The sequence below is a fragment of the Zea mays genome, chromosome 2 (assembly GCF_902167145.1).
Source record: "Zea mays cultivar B73 chromosome 2, Zm-B73-REFERENCE-NAM-5.0, whole genome shotgun sequence".
NCBI lineage: Eukaryota > Viridiplantae > Streptophyta > Magnoliopsida > Poales > Poaceae > Zea > Zea mays.
The window spans coordinates 52,397,236-52,418,253 of NC_050097.1; the positions used below are offsets into that span (position 1 = coordinate 52,397,236).

Below are 21,018 nucleotides of genomic sequence, written 5' to 3' on the forward strand. Positions count from 1 at the left end.
TGGGAATTTATATGCACTCTACATGCTGAAGGTGCCTGAGATGTTACGGATGCCTTTGACTGAGCTGTGCCTGCAAATAAAATCACTTCATCTTGATGACATCAAATCCTTCCTGCTAAAGGTACATTTGCCAATGTTTTTCACTATTTACTTTTGATCTCATCACATTCTATGCAATATCCGTAAGTTCCTCTGTAACTTTTATAAGAAAGGCTGAGTTCATGTGCACCTTTTTGTAGTTTCTGTTGCGAGGTACTTAGTAGTAGCTATATTTATGTTAGTTCTCCTGTTATACATATCATTCCTTGTTATCACATATTATCTTGTTTTGCGCCAGGCAGTAGAGCCCCCTAATGAAGAAGCTATTTCCTCTGCAGTTGACTTGTTATACAAGGTTGTGTTCTCTTTCAGTTTATTAGCCCGTTATACATATATGCATTGTGAGAAGCATAACTATGCATGACAATCTTGGCTTTTCTTTTGGTAGTTCTCTGGTCTCAACCAAACTCTATGGTTATGCTGCTATTGTTTTATCTAGGTTGGAGCTTTTGAAGGACATGAAGAGTTGTCACCTCTTGGGTATCATCTGGCGAAACTGCCTGTTGATGTTTTGATTGGAAAGGTGTGGCTAAAATATAGTTCACTCACCCTTTTATTTCTTGAATACACATGAGAGCTGCAATTACAGCATAACCAAAAACACATGGCACACCTCACACACAGCTGTACACAGTAGAGTTAGAATCCGTTACATTATTTGTGTGTTGGCTGATGTAATGGGCTTTGATCCAGGCATCCAGTCCATGTACTGTTCTCTATCATATATATACAACAGTCCACCCACCCTAATCAGTGTTAGGGTTTCAGCTATTCTAACATGGTATCAAGCCAACCTCCTCCCCCTTCCCAGTTCCCTCCCCTAGCCACAAACACCATGAGCTCGCTGCCGGCCATCCTCCGGCCATGGACGACGCTGCCTCTCCCTTCCTCATCCTTTCCCCTCCCCATCTTGTCTTGTAGCTTGGCGGCTATGGTTGCGCCCGTCGTCGCGCCCCCTGCTACCCCAACCGCGCTCCACACCGCGGCACCCATCGGTGTGGCTCCCCACCCGGCTGGCGCCCCTCCTTACGCGTCCGTCGCTGCGTCTCCAGTCACGGCTGGTAACATTCTTCGCGTGGGCGTGGCTCCCCTCATGGCCGGTGCCCCTCACTGCGTGCCCGTGCCCGCCGCTGCGTCTTCCACTGCGCCCGCTCCCCTTCCTTACGCGCTCGCCGACATTGCTCTTCTAGCCGCCGCCACACCAGTTTTTGCCCTGGTTGCTGGCACCCCTCCCGCGGCCGGCGCACACACACCCGCCTCCTCTACGGCTGCACCGTTGCACCTTACAACTGCCCTCCCTCCTAGGCCGCACATGGCCCCCGGGTTGGCTCTGACGCGCCCACCCTCTTCTCTACAGGTGTCGGGCTTGTCCATGTTCCTACACCGTCTGTCGCAGACGACATCATGTGGACCTCTGCTTCATTCCCCTCTGTAATGGGCGTCTTTCACCCCGATCTAGCTACCAATGGCCTGATTAGCCTGAGAACTGCTGCTCCAATTCTCGGAACCCCTCCCACACCTCGGGATTCCCTCTGCCGACTGCCCCCCTTCCACTGATGTCGCTGCGACCCAGTTCACCCTCGTCGTGACCTTTCAGACGGCCAAGGCCGCCATGGCTACCGCGTGAGAGTGTGAGTGCTTCGCTGCTCTGACATGGGAGCAAGAGCGCACTGCTACTTACACCCTCACCATGCAGCTTGTCGAGGTGGAGCGTCATCTGCTCGACTTCTCCAGTCTTGAGCCCCTTCCGACGCCTCTTGTGTTTGCCCTCCTTCCGAGTACGAGGCCACCATCATTGCCAATCTCCACACATAGGTTGTCTGTCCAGGACATCCACTCCTTGGTTCCTATTTTATCTTGACCTGGCTTCCTCGACGGCTCGACCTATGTCTAGTTGCGCGACCTCGTCCTCATCACCCTCTAGCGCTACGACCTAGACCATCCAGGATCGATAGGGTCAAGGAACACAATATGCTATCTATGAGAGATTTTTACATGGTGGGAACAAAAATGACCCCACGTATCCGGGTTGGGGACGACGTTTCTAGGTCGAGGGTTGATACCACTGTACTCGTTTCTTGTGGCTATGCCCTAGACGACCACGTCCTCACTGACACCGCCTCTCACTATCCCTTCTTGGTGGTAGATGGATAGTGTGGTCCTCTCGTGGATCCTCAGGACTGACACTGTTGAGCTACAGGATGTCCGCGAGTGTGGGGACATCGCTCGAAAGCATGGGTTGCCATTGAGGAGCAATTATTTGGCAACTGTGAGGCTCGCGCTCTGCATCTCGACGTGGCCTTTCAAACCTTCGTCCAGGGAGACCTCTCCGACACTGAGTACTGCCGTCAGATGAAGGGCATGATGACCTCCCTCTCTGACCTCGAGGAGCCTATCTCTGATCGCACACTCGTCCTCAACCTCCTTCACGACCTCAATGAGCGTGGTCACCTTTGGACCTGGGTCATCCTCGAGGAGCTGACGAAGGGGTGGGCCCCTCGTTCGGACACTGCTGTCGCTCTCTACAGCTCCACCCTCGGGGGCTACGCCTTGCAACGTCCCTCTTCTACTTTTGTCTCGGGGCTCTTCCTTGCGCCTTCCCGCCCCTCCCGCCTTAATAGCCTGGTTTGAGGTATCCCCTTTGTCATCTCCCCTCTACACCGCTCGCGCCTTAGCCACCACTTCTGCCACTGCCACCCCACTCCGCTCCGTCCTAAACCCCATGGTCTAGTGGGTGGGATTAGCGGCCTCTTGCTAGCTCCTTTAGCACGATGATCTGGACCCCTCCCGTTGTCACCGATTGGGTGGCTTCTGGTGCCTTCTATTGCACCACTCCAGACGCTGGTATACTCTCTTTTTCTCATCCACCTCATCCGTCCACCCCTTCTATCATTGTGGGCAACGGGAACATCCTCTAGGTCACCTCTATCGATGATTTGGGTGTCTTTGGGCCTTCTAACTTCGCAATATACTTGTCACCGCACATATCATTCACAATCTTCTTTTTGTTCATAAATGTACCATAAATAATTCTGTTCCATTTAGTTTGATCCTTTTGGCTTGTCCGTGAAGGATCTCGCTTTGTGGAGTCTTCTCGCTCGCTGTGATAGCTCTGGGCCCCTATATACCCGACGGTTGCCCGTGTCTACCTTTCCACGTTCAGCTTCCGCTCCATCATCTTTGTCCTCGCCACAGATTCATGCCGTGACTATTACTACTTCCAGTACTTGGCATTGTTGTCTCGGCCATCCTAGTCCTGCTGTGTTGTCCAAGCTCTATAGTAATTTAGTCATTACTTGTACTAGGGGCACCATTGAGCATCTTTGCCACACCTGTTAGTTAGGTCATCATGTTCGACTTCCTTTCTCTAGCTTCTCTTAGGTTGTGCACAATTTTGATCTCATGCACTGTGATTTGTACAAGTTTGATCTCATCAATGTGATTTGTGGACATATCTTGTTACCAGTGTTTCGGGCTATAAATATTATCTGGCGATTTTGGGTGATTGCTCCCAATATTCGTGGACTTTCCCTTGTGTTTGAAGTCTGACTTTTTTATGACTCTTATCCACTTCTTCGCTTGGGTTTCCACTTAGTTCGGCTGCACCATTAAGGCCGTCCAATGTGACAATGGTCGGAGTTTGATAACTTGATCCTTCTGTCATGGCGTCAGCTCCGTATGTCCTGCTTCTACACTTCACCCTAGAATGGTAAGGCTGAGCATATGATTTGCACCACCAATAACATCATGCGTTTTCTCCTCTTTCAGGCCTCTGTTCCTGCTCGCTACTGGCTGAGAGCCTCCATAATCGCCTTCCGACTACAACGAGTCGTGCACCCACACCACACTTTGGTTTTTTTGGTACCACTCCCTCCTATGACATCTTCTTGTTTTTGGGTGTGCATGCTACCCCAACCTTTCTTCCACTGCTCATAAGCTTGCTCCTCGTTCTGCTCACCGCGTCTTCCTCGGGTACTCACATGATCATAAAGGGTATCGATGTCTTGATCTCTCCACTCATTGTCTCTTGATCTCCCATCACGTCACCTTCGACGAGACGGGCTTCCCATTCTCGACTACCTCGAAGCCCTCCACCTACTTCCTCCCTTGGTTGGATTTTCTCAATGCTCCTGTGGTGCCCTATGGTCAGCCACTGTTTGCTTTTCCCCTGGCAGGTCTTCTTCCACGCTCTTCTAGTGACCTCAGTGCCCCTCGTGGCTCCTGCCCCCTGAACTCATTTGGGCTGCCCCGTTGCCATCTGCTCATCACTCTTGGCCCCCTAGTGGCCTCACCCTCAGTCCTGGTGGCCCCGCCTTCGACACCGGTGGCACCTTCTTCTTCGCCCTTGCCTCTGAGGCTCTCTAGTGCCCTCTCTTGTGCCGGTTACTCGATGCTACACCCAATCTATGCATGTCTATCAGCAACGTGACGAGTGGATATGCCGCCCTACTCCCACGCCGAGCCAGCGACGTATCATCCCCCCTTCTTCATCGGGACCCTCATCACATCCACCTAATGGTGATTTTCCAGGCCGATGGGGTCCCTCACCCTATTGATTGCCTCGTCCTCTTCGCGACCGCCTTGCCATCAGTTTCTCCAGTACGAATTCTGTCTGTAGCGCCCTTGACGAACGACGATCCTCATTGACACTATGCTATGGAGGAAGAGTATCAGTCCCTCTTTGCCAATCACACATGGGATCTGGTGCCCCGTCTCAGGCAGCAATATGGTAAATGGCAAGTGGGTCTGGACACATAAGTGGAAGGGGAATGGCTCTATGGATCTATACAAGGCCCATTGCGTTCTTCAAGGCTTTACTCAACATCCTTGTGTGGACTACATTGAGACATTCAATCCCGTCATGAAGCCTGCTACCGTCCATGTTGTTCTCACTTTGGCACTCTCTCGCTCGTGGTCGGTTCATCAACTGGATGTCAAGAATGCATTTCTTTATGGGACTCATTGAGACTGTCTATTGTAGTCAGTCTGCTGGCTTTGTTGATCCTTGTCACCTTGATATGGTATGCAAGCTCAACAAGTTCCTCTATAGTCTGAAGCAAGCTCCTCGCGCTTGGTATAGCCGCTTCGCCACATACCTGCTCTCTCTTGGCTTTGTTGAGGCCAAGTCAGACACATCTCTATTCATCTACTAGCGTCGTAGTGACATCGAGTACCTGCTCCTCTATGTTGATGACACCGCCACGAAGGATTTGGATCCACTTCACTATTTTCTAGGGATTGTCGTTGAGCCTCGCTCCTAGGACCTATTCCTACAATAGTGGTTGTACACCCTAGACATTCTCGAGCGGGCTGACATGTTGGACTGCAAGCCTTGTGTAACCTCGATCGACACGCAAGCCAAATGGAGCTCCTATAAGGGATCCCATCGCCTACCGGAGCCTTGTGGTGCTCTTCAGTATCTCACATTCACCAAGCCCAACATTGCCTAAGGTCTGCCTTTATAAGCATGATCCCCGTGAGCCGCACTTGGGTGCAGTCAAGCGGATCCTTCACTATATTTGTGGCACTGTTGGCTATGACCTCCACCTTCGGCGCTCCTCCACCCATGAGCTTATTGTCTACACTGACATCGTCTGGGTTGGGTGCCCGAACACCCTCCAGGCGACCTCTGGCTATGCGATTTTTGGGGCTAATCTGATCTCTTGGTCCTCCAAGCGTCAGCCTGTGGTCTCCAACTCCATTGCTGAGGCTTAGTACCAGCCTGTTGTTGATGGGGTGGCCGAGGCGAGCTAGATGCGCTAGCTTCTCTAGGTGCTTCACAGCCCCCTCACCCGGAGCACCATGATCTACTGTGACAACGTCAACGTTGTCTCTCTCTCTCTCTCTGTCAACCCTATCCACTTATCCAGCATCAGCGCACGAAACATGTTGAAATCGACCTCCGTGAGCGTGTTGTTGTCGGGGATGTCCAATCACGTCCCGATGTGCTCTTAGTTTGCTGACATCTCTAGGTCTTCCCTCCTCGCCGTTCTCGAAGTTTCACTCTAGTCTCAACGTCTGCTGTAGCTAGAGTTTTGGCTGTGGGGGTGTTAGATTATTAGTATGTTTTGGCTGATGTATTGGGCTTTGACCTAGCCCATGTATTGTTCTCTATATACAACAACCCACCCTAATCAGGGTTAGGGTTTCAGCTAGTTAAGTATAATAAAATTTGACCTACACAAAACCCAAACAACACTTACTCCCTCCGTCTCAAAATAAGTGTCGTTCTCGCTGTTAGATGTATATTTATGTTTTCTGTACTTCCTCATTGTATAAGAGGCTTAGTGCATATTTACCCTCATGTGACGGTGTATATATACTGGCCTTAGGGTCTCATATTGAATACAAGTGCTACTCATAACATGGTACCAGAGCCAGAAATTAGAGTTAGTTTCCAATCTAATCTTTCCTACACACCTGCTCGCCGCCAATCTTCTTCATCTTGAAGATTGCCGACCGTCTAATTTGTTGCCACCGGCTTGTTCACTCGTGCGCAGCAGCAACAACAATGAGTGCATTTCTCCATCGGGTGGTCTTCCTTCCCCGTCCGCCCTCGAGGTTGCCTGTGTGTGCGCTCGCCTGTGCGTGCGCTGCCTCCTCGGCTGCTCTGCTCGTGCGTGAGTCGGCCCGCGCATGTTCGCCATCTTGCGCGTGCTTCCGCCCACGCGTGTCGCATCTGCCCTCGCACGAGTTTGCCCACACGTGCTTTGTCTGCCCACGCGCAAGTTCACTTAGGCATGCGCCCACCCGTGTGTCCGCCTTCCCGAGGAGTCAAATGTTTTTAACTTTTACCAAATATATACAAGAAAATATTAATATCTATACTATAGAATTAGTGTCATTAGATAGACGGTTGGATCTATTTTTTTTCTAGAAAGTGCAAGAGGCATGCACATCATTTCATTAAGAAGAGAGGGAAAAAGATCCAAAACGGATCAATACAGGGAGACACAAAAAGCCCCCATTACGGCGGCCGAAAACAAAGAAACAAAAATACATCCATGGGGGAAAAGAACCAGGAACTACTCTGATCTAAAGACCTGGGACTGGGGCTGTTAGGAGATCTAGGTTTTTAGCCCCTCCTAACACCCACAGATCCCTCTCCTCCTCGGTCCTCTTGATGGCTACATTAAGACAGGGAGACAGACCGTCAAAGACACATGCATTTCGATGGTTCCACAAGATCTAGAGGCCGAGACTGATAAGCGAGTTTAGCCCTTTTCTGGCTATTCCATGCAGATGATTGTTGCATCTTTTCTACCAGAGCATGGTATTCCCTTCATGCACTTAGGAGTGAAATCCTGGAGGTTAAGCTGTCCCAGCAACCTGAACCAGTAGCTTCTTGCAAACACACAACTCACAAGAGATGGTCAATGGTTTCTGTTTCCTGGTCACATAGAGGACACTGATCTGGGTGATCCAGCCCCGTCCTTTGAAGTCTATCAACTGTCCAACACCTCTGAAGCGCCCCAAACCATAAGAAAAATTTGCATTTTGGGGGGACCAGAAATGGCAAACCGTGTCGTAGTGCTCAAAGTATGTTGATCCAATGAAGAGACTTTCGTAGGCTACTTTAGCAGAATAATTTCTATTATGAGCAAAACCCTGCATTAGTCGGCGATATGGAGCGATTAATTGGGCATCCTAATCGGCTGATCGCTCAGTCAGAACGATCAACCGATCAGGCTATCTGAAAACCCTGCATTCCACCAACAGGTGGTTGATGTATTCATTCCGATAGAAAATTCAAATTACAGGTGCCTCTGCTAGCTTTTGTTCAGTAGCGCTAGAAGATCCTACCTAGCCTATGCATTTTGCTTTTCAGCTTACATGCATTTGAACTGAACCAGCCTATGTTTGGAATTGAATTCCATTCTAATAATCATAATTTAAACATAGATCAATTAAATTAATATGGTTTTATGTGGAATATATTTGTATACTACTGTTAACCACACGAGAGAGATATTTATGTGGCTATTTCAACTATAGGGGAGCGAGCCGAAGAGCTTGTTATAAACTGCACAGCAGAAATATAGCCAGGTGATACATAAAATCAATTTTCATCCCTCACCATATGAATTTGAGATAGGCTTAATATCTTAACTCAGGAATGTGGTAGAATGTCGATTTCTAAACCAAATAACCTACTCTGTATGAATGGATCCAAACGGCCCCTCAAGAAAATGGACAATTTGAAATTTCAGTGAAACTACCTGATTCTGTCACACCACACATCTCATGAATGCTCTGTGCATATTACCTTATCCTCCTCCTTTCCTGTGCATTGTCTTCTGTACAAGAATTCACATTAGACTGTCAAAGAGCCAAGCTTCGGTGTTTGAATTTGTATGAAGTGAACTCACTAACAATAAATCACATGCATCTTTCACAATTATGAATTGCTAATGATGACATGAACTTGAGCTCAATTTGAACATAAACTGAACTGCTTAAACTCAAGAGAAACACCATCCTTACCCAGGATTTTTAGGTGTTTCTCAGATGAGTGCGTTTGCTAGGTATTAGCAGGAGCTAAGGAGATCGGGAGCATGGGCTTAGTTGCTGCCCTGGGCGAGGTCGGGTCAAGTTTCAGTACTATTCTGTAATTCCCTTCGGGATTATGTGGGTCTTTGGGAGATTTGCTCAGCAACATCTCCTCTTTTGTAATGTTTCTTTTCCTCTCTAATATATAAGATGCGCAGTTCTCCTGCGCGTTCTCAAAAAAAAAAGACTGGACTTCGTTTTAGGCTCGTAGCCTGCTTATTTACCAGTGGATTCTTGCTTGAATTTAGCCTTGGTCAAGAAATGCTGAAGTCACATATCGAGATCAGGGTTTTCGACAGTTCTATTTCACTTAGAATTCTGTAGGCAGCACCCTTTTTCACATACACACACAACACAGCATGCATGCATGCAAGAAATTTACCATGCCTTCCTCCCATCCCACCATATGTCCATATATGGTGGCCTGTGGCAGTGGCGGAGCTCTATAAAATTGACGCCCAGGTCCACTTTTAAAAAGCTCTTTAAGATATCGTGCGTATGACAAACATAAACTAAAATAATATTTATCTCAATTCAGCACCTTAAAATATGACAAAACTTGATAAAATGTTAAAATTACCTAATTAAAGATGATTTGGTCCTTCCTCACCTCTAATAGCTTCACAAACATCAGCACGTGTGAGCCTGCTTTGAGTTCCTTCTTCAAAACTTGCTTGTTGCGCTTCCTACCGATGAGGACCACGAGTTACCTTTCAACTTTTTCTGATTTGAACTTTCTACCAGCTGAAGAGAATGTTGCTCCTGCAAACTTGATTAAATGGCCTACGACACAAGATCATCCAATCGAGAATAATATGCAGTGGGACAATAACTAGATCATCCTGGGATGTTTCGCTGCAGCTAGAGACAACAAACTTCAGTCGAGCATGTTCTATCAAGTGCTGCGCGGTGGGGGGACGACCGTGGATGAAGGAGCTGGTTTGTTTCATTTGGAGAAGCAGGGCGCCGCCATGGGTGCAATTCTTTGGTTGGCTGGCCCTCCGCGGGCGCCTACAATGTCGTGCGAATCTCATCATCAAGAATGTGGTGCCTGACATCTGTGTGGAAACTTCAGCGCACATCCTGTTCCAGTGTCACCGTGGCTGACCTGTGGAAGCCGGAGTTGGTGACGCCGCCGACCGCCGTGGAGGAGCCGAGCCGCCGGCGAGGGGCGGAAAACACAGGCCCGCGACGAACCGTGGAGGGAGGCAGGAAGCAGGGCGCAGGGAGGTGAGGAGGTCGCCGACTGCCCGGTTCGCTGGTTGCTAGATCCATGGAGGGCGCGCAGCGGCCATCGAGCTTGTCATAGGGAGCACCAGTGACTGGCCGTCGACCTCGAGTCGCCGCCAGGGCAAGGTTGAGGCTAGGTCGATCAGGGTTGCAGCCGCCATACGCCCAGGCTTCAAGTGGAGAGGAAGAATAAATGGTTGGGCTGAAAAAACCTAAGTATAAGTGGATACCCGGGCCACGGCCCAGGTGGCCCGGTTCCCAAATCCGCCCTTGGCCCGTGGTCTCTTATGCACTTATGTAATCTCCAGCAACTTCAGGGTTCTTAAAATGTAAATGTAGTTAACTATTTCTGCTTCATGCATTTTGTTGTGAATTTATATTTCTTTATGGAACTTTTCTTTTTTGCACACTGATATTCCGATTCATTTTTCATATGCGGCTGCAGATGATGCTTTATGGTGCTATCTTTGGTTGTTTATCACCAATTCTGTCCGTTGCTGCTTTCCTGAGTTATAAATCTCCATTTCTCTCTCCAAAAGATGAGGTATCATGTGACTTCAATGATGAACAATTTATGCAACCTAGATGTGCCTTGACATTTCATGAACTTTTTATTTATACTACAGAAGCAAAATGTGGAGAAAGCAAAAGCCACATTATTGAATGAGAACCTTGATGGATCTAGTTCTGTAACAGATAATAAACAATCCGATCACCTGCTAATGGTAATTGCATACGACAAATGGTCCCGCATACTGCTACAGGTCATAAACTACCTTTTTAGTGCACCTTTTCTATTATTTGGTAACTTTTGGTGTGTATCTAGCATTATATTGCTTTATACTGATTTTTCCTTGTACATGATTTGTGTAGTAGGTAGATTATATTATGAAACTGCTGCTGGCAGGTTTCTAATAAGCTGGTTTTTTTAATTTCAGAATGGTGATAAATCTGCTCGTCAGTTTTGCCATTCATTCTACTTGAATAGTACTGTGATGCACATGATCAGGTTCATTTCTTCATGAGTTAAATCAGTATTTATAGTCCTTAGAAGATATAAGATGTGCCCAGGAACTTATTTAAAATATCTGTTGTCATTAGATATAATCCCTTCTTAATATAATGAGACAGTAGACACAACTCTCCTGCGTTTTCGAGAAAAAAAATATCTGTTGTCATTAGATATTGGATCCTGTACTTTTTGTTTTTGTTTTTGAAGATTATTTAACTACATCTTTTTTATTGAAATCCATCTGACTGTTTTTTAATGTCATTATATTTTTGCACTAACGCATGCCTTACATGGTTATGGTACATAATATAAAACTTGATGTGCGGGAGGTAAGACAGCCTCCGAACATTGTAGTAAGAAGACCTCACATAGGTCAAGTAAACCAACAAATCTCTGCCCCACCCATAAATAGTGGTACCTAGCCCATGTGAGAACCACCATGATCGGGACTGGGCCTTAGACCTGTGCTTTGGCGTGGGACAGACGAGATCTTTTTAACCCCAACTTGAAATTTACACCCACGGGGAGTCGAATTTAGGACTTAAGATTGCTACTCAGACCACCTAACCAACTCAGCTAGAGGCCCTTTAGCGTTATGGTACATAACTTGCAGTTTAGCTGGTATGTGGACCATGTGTTGATAAGCATAGGATCATAAATCATAAGTCGTTTTCTTGCGACCGACTTCCTCTGAGATTGGTATTGTCTTGCGGATCTTGGAGCTGTTTGGGGAGGCCTTGGGTCTTAGGACCAATATTCAGAAGTGCAGTGTGGTGCCCATTGTTAGAATACTCGATTAGGGTTTGGGGTTCTCCCCGTGTAATTACTGTCTCGCCCCTCTGTAATGGGCCTGGCCCAGTTACTCCGGTCTATTTAATAGATTGCCCAACCCCGATTAGGGTTAAGGGTTTTGTACATTCCTACATGGTATCGGAGCCACTCTAACTTCCTCCCTCCTCTAGCCGGCCGCCAGCCCCTGGCCACCACCGCTGCCCTTTCCCCACCCAGCCGCCGCCGCCGGCTTCTCTCCCCTTCCCAGCCGCCGGTCGCCCGCCGAGCAACCCCAGGCGCGAGCCGTCCGCACGCCGTGCCCCGGCCTCCCCGCGGCCGGATCCGAGCGTCTGCTCCTCCCCGCGCTCACGCAAGCCAGCCAGCCGAGCCCCGGCCAAGCCTCGACGCCGGTCGTGCGCCGCCAAGCGCGCCGCGCCCAGGCGCCCCTGCACCCGAGCTGCCCCAGCCCGACCGGCTCCTGCGCACCAGGCCGCGACACCGGCCGCGCCCTGCTCTGTGACCCGACGCCCGACCCGCGCCAGGAGCAGCGCCTTGAACGGCCGCACGCCCCGACTCGACGCCAAGCAGCCGCGACGCGCCGCGCCCGTGGAGCCGCGACCCCGACCCTGAGCCACCCCGACGAAACCCGCCCGCTACTCCAAGCAGCCGCGCCCGGCGCTGCTGCCGCGTGCACTCCCCACCGTGCCCCCCTGCTCCCTACCGTCGAGCGCCGTCGGCTCTAGCTCGCTGCTGCCGTGTGCACTCCCCACCGTGCCCCCCTCCTCCCTGCCGTCGAGCGCCGTCGGCTCCAGCTCCCGTCCTCGCCGCCCGACCCGTTCCCCTTCTTGACGCCCCCCAGTGGTCGTCCCCTCACCATCCCTCCTCGCTACTCGCGCTGTTGCGCTTCTCACCAGTGGTGCCTCTACCCTCACCGGTTTCATGACGTCACCCCCACCATACATGAGCTTTACCTCACCCGCTGCTCTCGTGACTGTGCGTGCACTCCTCCACCCGGCCAGCTCATCCAGGGCATGTTCGTGTCCTTCGATCCCGCCTGGAACCCTATTCTTCAGGACTGCGTCGAGCTCCACCCTCAGGCGGGCCGTCACGTGCCTGGACCGCTTGTCTTCCCATGTGCTGCGATCGCCTCCTTAGCGGTTGAGCCCGTGTGATCTCCCTCCCTTCCTAGTGCCTCTATCGGGGCACCTTCTTTGGCCCTCTCCGCTCACACCGTACCTTCGCCACCACCACCTCCCCTAACCACCACCGATTGGGTGGTTGACTCCGGGGCCTCCTTCCACACTACCCCCACAACTAGTTCGTTACTCCACTCCCATCCACCCCACCCCTCACATCCTTCTCCATCGTCGTCGGCAACTGTTCCACCCTCCCGGTCACCTCAGTAGGTACATCGGCTCTTCCAGGACCATTCTGCCTTAACGATGTCCTTGTTGCTCCCGGACTGACTCATCCCCTCCTCTCGGTCCGTCGCTTCACTCGTGACAACCAGTGCTCTATGGAGTTCGACCCCTGGGGTCTCACCATACGCCACCTTCCCTCACATGCTGTGCTCGCTCGTTGTGACAGCTCCGGCCCCCTCTATTCTCTTCACTTGCCCTCCACTCCCCACACCAGAGTAGCCTCATCTCCTGCTCTTGCTACTACCACCACCTCCTCCGCCATTTGGCACCGTCGTCTCGGGCACCCTGGACCTGACGTCATGTCCCAGCTTTCCGGCCACTCTGACATATCCTATACTCGGGGCTCGGGGCTCTTCTGAGCGCCTCTGCCATGCTTGTCAGCTCGGCCGTCACTCCCGTCTTCCTTTTTCCACTTCCACGTCCAGGGCTGTTCAGGCCTTTGATCTTGTCCACTGTGATCTCTGGACGTCTCCTGTCCTTAGCCTCTCCGGCTACAAATACTACCTGGTCATTCTGGACGACTACTCCCATTTCCTTTGGACTTTCCCCCTTCGACTGAAGTCCGACACGTTTACCACCCTCACTCACTTCTTCGCCTGGGTATCCACCCAGTTCCGGCGCCCGGTCCGTGCCCTGCAGTGCGACAATGGCCGCGAGTTCGACAACAACGCCCGTTCCTTCTTCCTCACTCACGGCGTCCAGTTGCGTCTCTCGTGTCCCTACACCTCTGCTCAGAACGGCCGGACCGAGCGCATGATTCGCACCACCACCAACATGATCCGCTGCCTTCTCTTTCAGGCGTCTCTCCCTGCCACCTACTGGGCAGAGGCCCTTCATACCGCCACACATCTCCTCAACCGTCTTCCCTCGAAGGCGGTGAGGCACCCTACACCTCACTTCGCCCTGTACGGCACAACCCCTTCCTACGACCACCTGCGCGTGTTCGGCTGTGCCTGCTACCCTAACACTTCCGCTACCGCCCCTAACAAGCTTTCTCCTCGCTCCACTCGCTGTCTCTTCCTCGGCTACTCCCCTGACCACAAGGGGTATCGGTGTCTGGACCTCACCTCCCACTGCATCATCATTTCTCGTCACGTCGTCTTCGACGAAGATGTGTTTCCCCTTGCAGGCTCCACCCCACCCACTGATCTCGACTCACTCCTCGAGTCCGATCCGGTTCCCCCCCACCCCCGGCGCCCCGCCTTGCACCGTTACCTGTACCTCGTGCGGCCACGACGCCACCGCTCGCGCCCATTCCTGCGCCACACGTGGCCCCGTCGATCATGCATGCGTCACGCGTGGCCCCGACGACCCTGCCGGCACCACGCGCGGCCCCGTCGACCACGCCTGCGCCACGCGCGGCCCCGTCGACCACGCCTGCGCCACGCGCGGCCCCGTCGCCCCCGCCTGCACCACACGCAGCTAGGGCTGGATATCGAGCTGGCTCGACTCGGCTCGGTTCGACTCGAGTTGGCTCGTTATGATAACGAGTTAGCTCGACTCGACTCGTTATGATAACGAGCTGGAGAAGCTGCTCGGCTCGGCTCGTTTGGTAACTCGGTCTGACTCGATTAACTCGTGAGCCAGCTCGTTATCAAAGTTACCATAAGCCAACATAACAGCCATCTCATTCACTTAAACAAACAAAAAATAATTGTATATTGAAATACATGCCCTTCGTGGTATTGGCGGACGCGAATGACCTTCGTGCTCGTGCCCATCCGGTTCTTGGGCTTCCATGGAGGTGAGCCGCCGAGGAAGACGGGTAGACGGCGAAGAACAGAATGGGCGCCGCGCGGAGGGCAGACGGGCGGAGGGCACACGCCTGACGCCGCACACCGGTGCGGCGGCGCTGCAGCCTGCTCTGCTCGGCTGCTCCACGGACAGCGGCGGCCGGCGGCTCTAGGAATCTAGGGTTTAGATTTTGGGAGAGAGAGGGAGAGACCGAGAGGGCAGCTCGCAGGGAGAAGCCAGAAGAAGCGGCATGTGGTGCGGGCGGCATGCGGGTGCGGCTGGTTGGACTTTGGACGTAGGCGCCGCGCTCGTGTGGGCTGTGGCTGGTTGTGTGGGCCGCCCGCATGGCTGGGCTGAAGAACGGCGTGTCCTGTACTCCTGTGTGGGCTGGGCCATTGCAGATTTGCACAACTCGTTTGGCTCGCGAGTAACTCACGAGCCAGCTCGAGTTTGACTCGTTAAGAACCGAGTTAGTTTGTTAGCTCAGCTCGTGACTCATTTTAAACGAACCGAGTCGAGTCGAGTCACTAATGAGTTGAGTCGAGCGAGTTACCGAGTCACGAGTTTTTTGTCTAGCCCTACGCGCAGCCCCGTCGACTCCGGCTCGCTTCGCCGACCCCGCGCTCGTCTACCACCGTCGCGGCCACGCCGCTACCTCGGCGCCTGCCGACTCGGGCCCGTCGACGAGCGCGACCCCGCTTTGCCGACCCCGCCGTCGTCTATCACCGCCGCGAGCCGGCCATACCCACCGCTGCCGATGTTCCGGCGGCCCGCTCCGAGCCGCCAGTGTACCACCCGGTCGCCATCCACCGCGACCCCGGGCACGTCCACCCGATGGTGACTCGGCGCGCCGCTGGCGTTCTTCGCCCTGTCGACCGGCTGATCCTGGCAGCTGATACGACCTGCACTCCACCGGATGCTTCCCCGGTGCCCTCCTCCGTTCGCACTGCCCTCGCCGACCCACATTGGCGTCGTGCTATGGAGGAGGAGTACGCGGCCCTCTTGGCAAACCACACCTGGGACCTGGTGTCGTGTCCACCAGGCACCAACGTGGTCACCGGCAAGTGGCTATTTTTCCACAAGCTGACCTCGGACGGCTCCCTCGACCGCTACAAGGCCCGTTGGGTCCTTCGGGGCTTCACCCAGCGCCCCGGAGTAGACTACGACGAGACCTTCAGCCCCGTCGTCAAATTCGCCACTGTCCGCACCGTCCTCTCCCTCGCCCTCTCCCGCGACTGGGCGATCCATCAGCTCGACGTCAAGAATGCCTTCCTCCATGACACTCTGACGGAGACTGTTTACTGCAGCCAGCCCACCGGCTTCGTCGATGCCACTCATCCGGATCTGGTCTGCCGGCTGAACCGATCCCTATACGGCCTCAAGCAGGCGCCGCGGGCATGGTACAGTCGCTTCGCCTCCTACTTGGCCTCCATCGGCTTCGTCGAGGCCAAGTCGGACACGTCCCTGTTCATCTACCGACGTGGCGACGACACCGTCTACCTCCTGCTTTATGTCGACGACATTGTGCTCACGGCATCCACCGCCGACCTTCTACAACGCACGATCGTCGCCCTTCAGCGGGAGTTCGCGATGAAGGACCTGGGGCCCCTACACCACTTCCTCGGCATCACCGCCGAGCGCCGGCCTCAGGGTCTCTTCCTCCACCAGCGCCAGTACGCCATCGACATCCTGGAGTGGGCTGGCATGTCTGACTGCAAGCCCTGCTCCACGTCTGTCGACACTCAGGCAAAGCTCTCTGAGGACGACGGACCTCCGGTCGCCGACGCGACGTCCTACCGGAGCCTGACCGGCGCGCTCCAGTACCTCACCTTCTCCAGGCCCGACATCGCCTACCCCGTCCAGCAGGTGTGCCTACACATGCACACTCCGCGGGAGCCCCACCTCACCGCTCTCAAGCGGATACTGCGCTACCTCCGCGGCTCCCTCGACTACGGCCTCCTACTTCGACCATCCTCGACGTCGGAGCTCGTGGTCTACACCGACGCTGACTGGGCTGGCTGTCCCGACACGCGCCGGTCCACCTCCGGTTACGCTGTGTTCCTGGGCGCCAACCTCGTCTCTTGGGCCGCCAAACGGCAGCCCATCGTCTCTCGCTCCAGCGCTGAGGCCGAGTACCGCGCCGTGGCCAACAGCGTGGCAGAGGCCTCCTGGCTGCGATAGCTCCTCCACGAGCTCCACAGTCCCCTTCAGCGTGCCACCCTCGTCTACTGCGACAACGTCAGCGCGGTCTACCTCTCCACCAATCCCGTGCAGCATCAGCGCACGAAGCACGTGGAGATCGACCTGCACTTCGTCCGCGAGCGTGTCGCTGCCGCTGACGTTCGGGTTCTCAGCGTCCCCACCATGCTGCAGTTCGCTGACATCTTCACCAAGGGGTTACCGTCGAGTGTGTTTTTAGACTTCCGATCCAGTCTCAACATCTGTACAGGATAGAGTTGTGACTGCGGGGGGTGTTAAAATACCCGATTAGGGTTTGGGGTACTCCCCGTGTAATTACTGTCTCGCCCCTCTGTAATGGGCCTGGCCCAGTTACTCCGGTCTATTTAATAGATTGCCCAACCCCGGTTAGGGTTAAGGGTTTTGCACATTCCTACACCCATTCGATGTGAGCAGGAGGATGTTGGTATTGTGCAGGAGCTCCTTCCTTGCCGGCTTGAAAACTTCCCGATAAAATATCTTGGGTTGTCCCTTGTGTCGAAAAAGCTCTCTAGGGCTCAACTGCAGCCCTTAATTGAAAAGCTTGCTGATCTTTTGCCGGGGTGGAAGGCTGATCTTATGACGAGAGCCGGAAGAGTTGTTCATGTACAATCTGTGCTTACTTCCACTATTGTCTACCATGCTATGGCATTTGACGTTCCTCAGTGGGCTCTTAAAGCTATTGATAAGATTAGACGGGGATATTTGTGGAGAGGGCGAAGGGATGCCAAAGGTGGTCACTGCCTTGTTGCTTGGCCTAAAGTTACTAGACCAAAAGAGCTAGGTGGCATGGGAATTTCGAATATACAAAATCTCCATTGGGCTCTTCGGGTCAGGTGGCTTTGGTTGAGGAAGACTGATCCTACGGTCTTACCAAGCCTTGGTCGGCTTTTGCTTTGCAACTCTGTCCTAGTATGCTGAAACTCTTCTCTTTGGCCATGGCTACCGATACTGAGTTGGGAAATGGAAAGGAGACCATGTTTTGGACTGATAGATGGTTGTTGGGGCAGTGGCGCATGCAGGACCTTGCCCCCCATGTCTATAATCGGGTTCCAACTAGAATTGCTAATAGCAGAACAGTCGCAGATGCTTTACTCAACAATAAATGGGTGCATGATATTAGAGGACATGTCTCCTGGCTGCTTATTCGTGATTTTCTGAAGATTTGGGAGGCTGTTCAGGAGGTGGTGCTGCCAAAGTTTTGCTAGGCGCTAGGCGGAATCTAGGCGATGACCCTTAGCCTAGAGACTAGTCCAGCCTAGGCTTGCCTAGGCGATGCTAGGCGTTTTTCTAGGCATTTTGCCAACTTATATAATATATACATTTATAGATAAAAAATAGGGAAGGACCAGTAGACATACCTTTTGTCCTTGCAGATCTGCTGATCACTGAATCCTCAAGCACTGCTAAGGGTCTTCCCCATGTAATTACCATCTTGCCCCTTGTGTAATGGGCCAGGCCCAATTACACAAGTCTATTAATACATCTCACCCAACCCTGATTAGGGTTATGGGTTCACATTCCAATATGGTATCAAATTAGGTTTTCCCCTCTCCTTCCCCACCGCCGAGCGCCGCCAGGGTGGGCGCGGTCTCCTTCCCCACCGCCGAACGCCGCCAGGGTGGGCGCGGTCTACTTCCCCACCGCCGAGCGCCGCCAGGGCAGCCGCATCCGCGCCCAGGAGCCGCCGCGTCGCGCCAGCCCGCGACCCTGACGGCGCGCACGCCTGCACCAGGCCGGCCACCGCCAGAGCCACCGCGCCCCCGACCCTGCTCAGCCCGAGCCGCCGCTCCCGGAGCCACCGCTCGACCGCCGCCAGGGCCGCCTCTCCCGACGCGCGCGCCCGACGCCGCTCGCCACGCGCCGCCGCTCCCGGAGCAGCCGCACCCGAAGCCGCCGCTCCCGTCGTCGCTCAGGCCGTTCGTGCCGCTGCCCCGCGACCCCGACGGTCCGTCCGCACCAGCATCCAAGCGACCCCGCCAACCGCTCTTCTCCCCGCCTGCCGCCATGGACAACACCACCGCTGCCACCACCGGCCCCATCGCCCCTGCTGCGATCAGCAGCGAGCTCGTCCATGGAGGGGCCCCCTACATCGCTGGCCTCGGGCCGCTCCCCACAGTTTCCCCGCTGACCCTGCGCCGTGGCTCCCCGCCGGGCTTTCCCGCCCTCGCTTCACCCACCTGGAGCCACGCCGTCGCGCCCTCTTCACTCCCCACCACCGACTCCCCACTCGTCGACACCCTCGCTACGATCCAGGCCGCAGTGACGGCCTCGCGGGAGCGCTGAGCGCGCTGCCTCCCTCGCCCTGGAGAGAGAGGTACCCTGGGCGCCGCTCTCACCACCCAGATGGCCACCACGCAGCGCCTCCTCGGTCGGTCGCCGGCCGTCCCTGCGGAACCCCAGGAGGACCCCCTCGCCTCTGACCTCGACGCCGACCTCATCGCTGCTCTCCATGCTCAAGCCGCTGGCCTGCACAACATCCGGGCCCTCATGTCCGTGGTGTTGGATCCGGCGTCTTCCCACTATCCTCGTTGGCGAGGACAGGTCCTAACGCTGCGGCGGTTCGTCCTCGACGATCACGTCCTCGTCGACCACGACGCTCCGCCGCCTCGCTCCTGGTGCCTCATGGACAACGTTGTCCTCTCGTGGCTCCACGACACCATCACCGTCGAGCTACAGGACATCATCCGCGACCAGGCGGACACTACGCGCCAGGCGTGGCTCGCTCTCGAGGACCAGTTCCTCGGGAATCGGGATGCGCGGGCACTCCACCTCGACGCCCAGTTCCACCTATTCTCTCAGGGGGACCTCTCCGTGGGAGAGTACTGCCGCCAGATGAAGGGACTTGCAGACTCTCTCCGCGATCTCGGCGAGCCAGTCGCCGATCGTACCTTGGTGCTGAACCTCCTGCGTGGCCTCAGCCCCCGCTACGGCCACCTGAAGGCTGTCATCAAGAGGAGCGTGCCCTTCCCCACCTTCCACGCCGTGCGGAACGAGCTTCTCCTCGAGGAGCTCACCATGGCGAATGAGGCGCCTACTCCTGCCTCGGCTCTCTACAGCGCTCCTACCAGCGGTCAGCCGCCTTCGGGGAGCCAGGCCACCCGTCCTCCGTCGACCGGGGCTCCTACCCGCCCTCCCGCCGTCCCGGCGGCTACTCGTCCGGCTTCCACGACCGACGGTGGTCGTCGCTCCCGCAAGGGCGGCCGCGGGGGTGGCGGCCCCTCTCGTGGTGGTCCCTCCGGCCGGGGTGGCAGCCACGCGTGGCCGTCCTTCTACAACCCCTGGACCGGGACCATCGCCATGTGGCCGGGCCAGGCTCCGAGTGCCTCCTGTCCCCCGACGCCGGCCCTCCTGATTGCACCTCACTACGGCATGCCCTCGACGCCTCCCTATGGTGTGCCCATCGTGCCTCAGGCTCCGCCCGCGCTCATGCCCCCGGGGACCCCCACCTCGACGACTTGGTCCCCACCGGCTGGAGGGTGGGACAATGCCTCCCTCGCTGCTGCCTTCAGCACCATGGCGATGACCCCTCCCTCCTCCGACTGGGTGATCGACTCTGGTGCATCATACCACACCACTCCCACTGCAGGCACGCTCTCTCGCTCTCATCCCCCCCTTTCCTCTCACCCATCCTCGATCGTCGTTGGAAACGGTTCCACTCTGCCAGTCACCTCAGTAGGTGCCTCGGTTCTCCCTGGGCCGTTTTACCTCAACGATGTTCTCGTAGCTCCCCACATCACTCACAATCTTCTTTCTGTCCGTTGATTCACCACTGACAACTCCTGTTCCATTGAGTTTGACCCCATTGGTTTTTCTGTGAAGGATCTGGCCACCAGGACCCCTCTCGCCCGCTGTGACAGCTCGGGACCGCTCTACACGCTCTAGCCCTCCACCGCCGGCGTGTCTCCACCTCCTGTCCTGGTCTCCACCACCTCCTCCACCACCTGGCATCGTCGTCTCGGCCATCCTGGACCCGACGTCATG

At 54.4% G+C, this 21,018-nt stretch overlaps 1 protein-coding gene across 4 annotated transcripts in view; it reads left to right on the forward strand.

Annotated features, from left to right (window-relative positions):
• Positions 1–21,018, forward strand: part of LOC103646444 (DExH-box ATP-dependent RNA helicase DExH7, chloroplastic) — a 60,914-nt gene that overhangs the window by 19,480 nt on the left and 20,416 nt on the right. For 2 of the 4 annotated variants that reach the window (XM_008671177.3, XM_008671176.2), the window contains exons 22-27: positions 32–121; positions 338–394; positions 539–622; positions 10,325–10,423; positions 10,506–10,643; positions 10,818–10,888. In XM_008671177.3, coding sequence (XP_008669399.1) covers positions 32–121; positions 338–394; positions 539–622; positions 10,325–10,423; positions 10,506–10,643; positions 10,818–10,888 — 539 coding nt within the window. The remainder of the gene's footprint in view (positions 1–31; positions 122–337; positions 395–538; positions 623–10,324; positions 10,424–10,505; positions 10,644–10,817; positions 10,889–21,018) is intronic. The other 2 variants (XM_008671178.4, XM_035965270.1) reach the window with 1 other exon arrangement.